General features: G+C 27.8%; 1 protein-coding gene across 1 annotated transcript; it reads left to right on the top strand.

Moving 5' to 3' along the window:
- Positions 1-2,066: 2,066 nt before the first annotated feature.
- Positions 2,067-3,173, top strand: LOC130821065 (protein SOB FIVE-LIKE 4-like). Its single transcript, XM_057686674.1, has one exon. The coding sequence runs from the start codon at positions 2,168-2,170 to the stop codon at positions 2,597-2,599; it is 432 nt and encodes a 143-aa protein (XP_057542657.1). The 5' UTR covers positions 2,067-2,167; the 3' UTR covers positions 2,600-3,173.
- Positions 3,174-8,811: the final 5,638 nt, after the last annotated feature.

Here is an 8,811-nt window from a genome sequence, read left to right as displayed (position 1 = left end):
ATTTTTGGCATGAATCGTGTTAACCATGAAGCTAGATATTGAAAAGTATAGTAGGTGCACAAGTTCATGCTTTGGCAAGTTAAGATAAAGGCTATACCAATCCAAAATGGTGTCTATAAGGAAATCAATGGGATTGTATCAATAAGTAATAACATGGTAAGTACAAGATGGTAGGGGATAGATATTAAGACATTATTGGCAATTTAACTATGTCTTTCAAAAAAGATTTTGAGAGAGATTGTCAAGCATATTACATCTAAGGGAATATGGGAGATTTTGAAATCTTTCTAAATGCAAAAAAATATATTTAATAGACTTTTCCTAAAAAAGTCTTCCCTACATGCAGGATATGGAAAAAAACTTAAAGAAATTATTGGAGATTGAAAGATATATTAATGAAGCTATGTGCAATAATGAAAATTGAAGGAATAAAAGGAGAATGTTTAGGCATCAATTGAGATTGAAGGGTATGAACGGATGATGATGATGATGATGATGATGATGATGATGATGATGATGATGATGATATTAATAATAATAATAATAATAATAATAATAATAATAATAATAATAATTGTTATTAAAACTTTGATTTAAATTAAAAAACTAATTTGCATATAAAATAAATTAAATACATAATTTAAACTAAATAAAAATAAAAATAAAATAAATGAGTAATTTATTTAAATTATATAGAAAATAAAAATCAAATAAATGAATAATTTAAAGAAAACAAAACAAATAAGTCATTTAAACTAATTTTATAGTAACTTTATAAAAAATAATATATGTATTGTACCATGTGTACTGACACCATAGAAAAGTAAATTTCAGTCATATCAAATCAATATGATAATATAGGAGTACATTTCAAGTCCTTAATTGGCCAGTTCCAATAAAATTAGGTCCAACATAATAATTATCCAAAATAGAACCAAAATGGTAATAGTATGTTAGTTATAATTTTTTCTAAAAATAATGTTGCTTAATATTGTTTAGTCTCCATTGTATAGAACTCATATACACATTTAGAGAAGTTGAGTAGAAACCTCATGATATGCTTATCTTATTCATGTATATCATCCAATCATATGGAATAAGTATTAGAAATGAGATGTCTAATTAGACTCATGTAGACATCTCATGAAACTTTCAAAACCACTCTCAATTAACTAATAATATTAAAATTAAGGCAAAAACATTCCTTACCTTACCTAACAACTAACAAAGTAATCTATTATTATGATATCATGACATGGCCCCATATATATATTAGGCAAACACACATTTGTTTTATACAAGTGAATGGCTAATAATGGTTCTTAAGAAAGATTTTAGTTTTTTTTTTTTTTTTTTTTTTTGTAATAATTTAAATAAATAAATGAATAAATAAGAAAGAAATGGCATGATAGCTAGGAGTGCCAGGTGGAGGAATGAAATTGTGAGTACAAGTCAAAACATAACATACTCCCAATGTAAGAAGTAGTGAGTAGCTTTTATGGGCATGCATGTGTTAAAAGATTGATAGCTATTTGCTATTTTGTTGGTTCTTTTGTTCATATGAAAGCTACACATTTTCTAGTCACTATTTAATTAGGGACTACTAGTCATTTAAAATTGACTTCATTAACTAAAAGTAAAATTAATTTTGATTTAATTTGACCTAAATTAACTCGCTATAAAAATTAAATATTTATTACTTGCACACAGGAATAAAAACTAATTCAATTGAAGATATTTTAGTTGAAATTTGACTAAATACTCAAATGTACACCTTTAATTAATAGGAGTATTATTAGAGGTGTTTATTCGATCAGGTTATCTGGTTAATTTGTTAGCTATTTCGAATTAGTTCAAAATCGATTTTTTTGTTTGCATTGGGTTTTGCATATTTTTGAATTGATTTTAAAGTCGGGCAATCAAAGTTGAGTTCAATTTCAATGTCGGCAACATATCAAATCATTAGGTCTGTTTTAAACATCTCTAATCACTGTTCATTGCTCCATCTACTTGTATATATCTTCATTGGTCAAAAGTTTAATACTCATAAACAAACTTCAACTTAATATTGTGTTGCTCTCTCTATCTCTTTCTCTCTCTAAAATCCCTCTCATTGTTTCTCTTTCTCTCAATTGGGTTTTTGTTTTTTCCCTTACTAGCTTCTAAAATGGAAGGTGGAGAAGAATGTAGCAGCAATGAGTCTGGTTGGACCAAATATATTGATCCAAGTGATAATAGTGATATTGATGATGATGATGAAAATCAACATCATCATCATCAATATCATAATTATGGCTATAAAATAAGCAAGAATAATGATGATGATGAAGATGATGATTCCATTACTTCTGATGCCTCATCAGGTCCAGGACATCGGTATTATGGCCATGATGTACATGAAAACCATCATCAACATCATACATCGACCAAGTCTTTATCATCATCAGGGAAGAAATCTAGCAAAGAAGGGAAAGAAATAAATGAAAGAAATACTCCGAGTGGGAAAGGAAAAGGAAAAGGAAAAGAAAGTATATTGAAGACAAATAAATCTAGTATTGGATTATTTTCCAAACTAAAAAAAGGTAAGAAACCTGGTTAAAGTATGTACTTTTTTAATTTTTTTAATGAATAGGCCGAGAAAAAAAGCAAGATTAGAGATGTGACAGCAAGTGGGAATTCAACTCAAGTTCCTAAACCCAATTACTCTGCTATTCTTATTACTTATTATCTCCATTTTAAATACTTATAATTGATTGATCGTTACGTATTATGTAAAAAAATGTCATTGTCACATATTGTGTAGAAAAATATCAGTCTTAGTTATGAGTATATTGAAACAAAGTAATAAGTAGTATATTAATTAGATCATTAGATGTAAGTGTAAGGGGATTTGGTAAATAGGAGTAAGTGTAATACAAAAGTTGTAGTAATGTTTTATTTTGCAATTTTATATATTAATATAATATTTTTGTAGAAAAGAAAAAGGGTAATCTTGCCTGTTTTGCATTTTTGTCAAACACCCATGAATTCCGCCTGTGTCCATTCAGGTGTGATTATATTTCGTTCATGTAATTCTTTTGTTCCATATTATTATATTTACGTTTATAATTTACTCTACTTTTCTTGAACATGTCTACATAGAGGTTTATTTCTTGTTAGAGTATATAACATATCTTGGGGTCTCAACCATCAACTTAAGCTTTTAGTTGAGATGATTTCTTAACATTTCTTAAATAATTGTTGAAGTCAGAACTTAAAAAGTCTACATTGTAGAAAGGAAGGACAATATCTTCACTCTTTCCACAATATACTCTCTCTGTCTGTTCCATTAAAATAGTATCATTTGACTCTAAAAGTTTTCAAATTATTAAGTTAAATAATATAATTTTAGTGAGATAGAAAAAGTAAGAACGTAAGATGTAATTTTAATTTGAAACAAAAATAATTTTACATATTTCAAATGAGTCATATATCTTTCTAAATGACTTTGAGAAAAAAAATGTGTCATCAAAAGTTGCCAAATCTAACCATTTTGGACTTTGAAAAGAATCCAATTATATAAGCAACTTATCAACCTACCAACTATTCTTAGACACGGACAATCATGTGTTTGTCTGATAGTTATAATTTTTTCTTTCATCCTTGTCATAAAAGTTTAATTATAGTCTCATTATCTATGAAAAACGTACATTTAAGAAATATTACGGTGCTACAGAATAAAAAAAACTATATATAGTTACATGTATTGGTTATTGGTGTAGGTAGATAGAAATGGAAGTTAAACAAGGAAGAAAAACCAAAAGTAGTGGGGTGGATGATGATGACATGCTGGAATGTAATGTGTAGAATTGTGGGATACTTCCTTGTTTAGGCTGGCAGGATTGATGAGGCTGAATAGTGAATATGATCCTAAGCAAAGAATATTTGGTATACTTCTACATTGATAAATATTGCACATTAACAAGATAGCCTTCATGTGCACAATTATATACATGCACGTGGCATTTGATGTTACAACTTTAAATTAAAATAACTATTTTTTAACATTAATTTTATTTATTTTGACTATGTTTCTTTTCCTTTCGAGGGTCCTACGTAAACAAAATTCACTACAATCTTTTACTAACTCACATTATGTAAGGACTAAGGATATCATCTTCTTGTATTTGCTAATTAATTTTATCTACTAATACATATGCCTATACAATAATGTGCTAAGGTAACAAAATATATATATATATATATATATATATATATATATATATATATATATATATATATATATATATATATATATATATATATAATATTTAAATTGTGTGTTGAGCCCACCAGCCATGAATAACTCAAGACAATATTCATAAGAAATTGATACTTATTTCAACTACAATAAAATCTAATTTTTTTAACTCATAAGAATTTTAAAAATAAATACGGATATTTTTATAAAAAGAAATGCGACGAAGTTAAAAGAATGAACCAAATAAAAATTTTTGAAATTTATAGGAGAGGAGGAGTATCTTTAAAGCAAATAATATTATATAGCAAATAATATACCTATACACTTTTTTAGCATTTTTTGTTTTGAAAGTACTTACAAAAAGCTATAGAGTAGGCTGAAAAAAGAGTAGAGACAAGTAAAAATTGAACTATAATTACAGTCGAAAAAAGTGATACATACTTTCACTAGACAAATTTCCCAAAAGTTTTTTGTTACTTGTTTTGCTTTTCGAATTAATTTAATTTATTACATTGAGCATCATGAATGAAAACATTTATTAGGGTGGAGATACTTTGTTGATGAAGTTTATTCTCAAGGAGCCAATAAGTAGTCAACTACACATCTTACAAATAATAATAAATATATAGGACAAAAGGACTATGTGTTGTAGGAAATTAGAATGATTTATTTGCCACATGAATTATATCTGTAAAAAGAAAACCAATAATAAGCTACAAGCTAAGCATGTGGAAATGTGGATCTATTTCTCTCGTACGATTATCACCAATCTTAAGTAAGGCAAAGCTTGATAACACAACTCACGACCACATCCACAAACACTTCTTTTAGACCCAGAGAACGGAACGAAAGACCGATTAAAAATCAAATTTAGAATTTTATCTAGAAAAAGTGATATTTACTTTAAATAAGATATCATTCGAACACGATCAAAATCAGAAATGTTCTTAACATCTCAATATCGGAAGATTATTGGCATGTTTGAATGAATGTATGATACATAGTTGTTTTTCTTGTACTTCATGTGACAAAAATAATTACTATAAATTAATTAGGAGCAAAGAAAAATGAGAAGTTTTTTTTAAGGTGGATATTTGATAACAAATGAAAAGAGTAAATTATGTATATAAAATTAATGGAAAATTAAAATGTATAGATAAAATAAAAAAAATAATAATTATTGTCTAAAAATAAAATAAATTTGATGGATTAAAATAATAAATAATGTAAAATAAATGAGATGACTAAAATTTGGAAGAGGGTTTCTAATTTGACCCACTTATCTAAGGCATTAAGAGGAGAGGCCAATTACTTTGCAAGGTCTTCATATGATTTGCTACATAAATTTGCTGATTGGCAGCATTCAATTTTAGGCACCAATCTCCAATTATTACTATCTCCTCCACCATATAAGCTAACTCGTCCTTTGATTGTGGGGTGCACTTGTAAATTCATGCATTATCATATTAAGTAGTTTCAAAAAATGAAAGTAAATAAACAACCATAAAATTCTAAAATTATTTTTTAATAACATCTTTTTTAAAAATTAATTTTGAAATATTATAATTGGAATCCACCCAAAAAACGGTATGTATATTTGAATTTTGAATTATAAAAGTCTTGCTCCAGTAGTTTGTAATTTGTATTTTCAAAAAAATAAACTCCGAAGTGATATTAGTTTGGTTAAACACGTACGAGTATATTTTTACATTGTAAGTTATCATTTAAATATTGAGTGTACGTTGGAAAATTTATTTCTATTTTCCATGTATTATGGGAAGAGTTTGGATGAACAGATTTAATTTATTCTATTTTATCATATTATTTTAATATGTATCATTCTTAAAAGTTATTAAAATAGTAATTATTTTTACTTTCTTACTATTATTTAATAAATACACATTAAAATATTATAGATACAAATCTTTTAACATTTCTTGAAAGTTGCAATCACTAAATATTTTGTCAATAGATACTTAACATTCATCATAATAGAGTTTTTAGACTATACAAATGAAGGTCGACAAAGCAATCTTTAAATTCAATTTGTATTAATTAACCGATCAAACATCCTTGCATTTCACATGTACCCATTCAATTCACAATATATATCTCTCCATACCAGTTTCTTTTTGACAATGTAAAGTTCTTGAAAAATTAATGTTTCGTAAATAATGTAAACATAAATAGTGCCAAATTACCTAGAATAATTTAATTTTTTACTGATTTTTCTATAATAATTCCAATTTTTAGTTAACTATGAACAATTCCAACTATAAAGGATACTTGTTAAGAATGTAACAAGGTAACATTTTACCTATACAATAAGCTATTTTGCATAAAAAAAAAATAAATACAAAATTTATATTATAAAATATCGAAAAAATTTAAAAGAAATTGATTAATTTTTTTTCCTTTTAATTTTTAATATTTTTGATTTTTGATTTTATTTTTCATTTTTTGTGTGGCAATTAACTTGCAAAAATCAGTCATCATTTGAGCAACAATGTTTTTGGGTAAGTGACCCTAAAATTCAGATTATTGATGGTCAATCAAAAGTTAGAATTATTGTACAAAAATCAATAAAAGGTTGAATTATTCTAGGTAAATTTTTCAATTCTATAAATACAACAATAAGGTAAAATTAAAAAAAGTGTAAATAATAAATCAATCTTTACTTGGTTAGCTGAAAAAAAAATTTATTTATTGTTTATTTTTAAATAAATTCATCTATCACACAAAATATAGAGGAGTAATTTTTACACTAATGTTGAGATGGATGTGCGGTAATACAAGTTACACAATCATGAATAAAATCAATAACCAGGAGTTTAGATTTAAGCTAGGTGTTCCCTTATTATTTGCTAAGATGTGTGAAAATAGATTAAGATTATATGAGCATGTGCATAGAAGGACGATCGATTCTCCCATAAGAAGGATAAAAAGCATCATAGTGGAGGATAAGAAAAGTCGAGGAAGACCTAAGAAAATATGGGATGAGCAAATTAAAAATAACTTGAGTGAGTTGCTCCTCTTCGAGAATCTAACTAGGGATATGAATAGTTTGGGACACCGAATTCATGTTTTAGACTACTAATAATTTTCTTTAGGTTACTTATTCTTTCCCTAGTATCTAGTTTTTTTTTTACCTGTTCATCTCTTTTTTTTGACCCAACATATTTTTTCTACTGTTTCAACTCTAGTTTGACTAATGTTATTTGTAGATAGCTTTATATCAATCATATTTCTTTATGTGTAAGGCTCTCACTATTTGGAGATAAAATTGACTAGATTCATCTGGGCCTTTCTCTGGAGAAGTACGGATTTGGATTATCTATTACCTTTTCTTATCTGGACCCTATTTTTAAGCGAAATACTGGACTGATATCTAAGAACAGCTGGAAAATAAGGGAAAATATGTTCAGCCGTAGAAACATGTTGTATAGGATAACAGCAAGTCAGCAAGGCAAAGGGAGATGCAGCGGCATTTCATACTCTGTAAAAGCATGAGTATTTACTCCTAACCAGGCTTGCGTCTACACTTTTGTTTCTGTAACTTTTAGTAGCAAACTCAAAGCGGTAGAATGAATATATAATTTGCCTAATTAGGTTTATAGGATCAACAGTGCATTAATTTCTGCAGCAGATATGGTGTAGCCTAGGCCTAGCTAACCTTCTTCATCTAGCTTTTTCTCTTTTTTCCAATTTTCTATCTGCTTCAATTTATTACTACTACACTTGGATAGATTTGTGACCAACTGTTTACTTCTTGTTTACCCCAATAACAGCTTAATCACCACAGCTTTAAAGGAGCCACAAAGCTACAACTTACAACTATCATGATCATTATCAAATTAGAAGTTATGTTTAAAAAGTACTGTTTTTTCGGGTAAAGTCTTAAGTTTGATTCTCACCTAGCCTCTAAAAGAAAAATAAAGGTTATGAGTGTGTAATGCTTTTTCTAAACATAAACCATTCAAATGCTCAAAATGAACTTGGCAAATAGCTCTATAATTGGCTAAAACATAATTTTAGGCAACATAAAGAAGGAGCTTTAGAGGTATGCGCAAAATAAGCAAATCACAAAGACTCGATATTTTAGAGTCTCGACAATGTACACACCGCTTTTAACGTACAAAGATGTATTGTAGCATGGTGATGGGGATAGAGGGAGTACTCCGCATAGAAAATTAGAATAAGAAAAGAATCTTGATCTCGACAACTTTAGTTAATGTGTAAGCCATGTTGGGTGTAAGATGGCAGAATTCAGGCTATTTTTCGTGCAAAATGGCCGACCCAAAATAAACTCAAAAGAGCCAAAACGGTACTCTTCTGCTGTTGATAAATGTTCATCATTTATTTATATTTCAATTATTGTGGTGCCACCAGACTTCTGCTAGACACTTATGTCGTTATTTATGTACCAGTCTTCTTGTTTTCGGACTTGGGAGTAGAGGTGTACATTCAAGTTTTCGGGCGAGTATCAGGTATGATATTTAAAAGAAAAAAAACATACATTAGAAGGCATGCCATAAACACGAATTGCAATACACTCTTGTGAAGAGATGGTA

Source organism: Amaranthus tricolor, chromosome 8, assembly GCF_026212465.1.
Source record: "Amaranthus tricolor cultivar Red isolate AtriRed21 chromosome 8, ASM2621246v1, whole genome shotgun sequence".
Classification (NCBI taxonomy): Eukaryota; Viridiplantae; Streptophyta; class Magnoliopsida; order Caryophyllales; family Amaranthaceae; genus Amaranthus; species Amaranthus tricolor.
The sequence above is the reverse complement of the archived record's forward strand: the minus strand, read 5'-3'. Positions and strand labels throughout refer to the sequence as shown.

What these genes read in the sequence shown, in the direction of transcription:
- LOC130821065 (XM_057686674.1), top strand. Translation starts at nt 2,168, where the DNA reads ATGGAAGGTGGAGAAGAATGTAGCAGCAATGAGTCTGGTTGGACCAAA.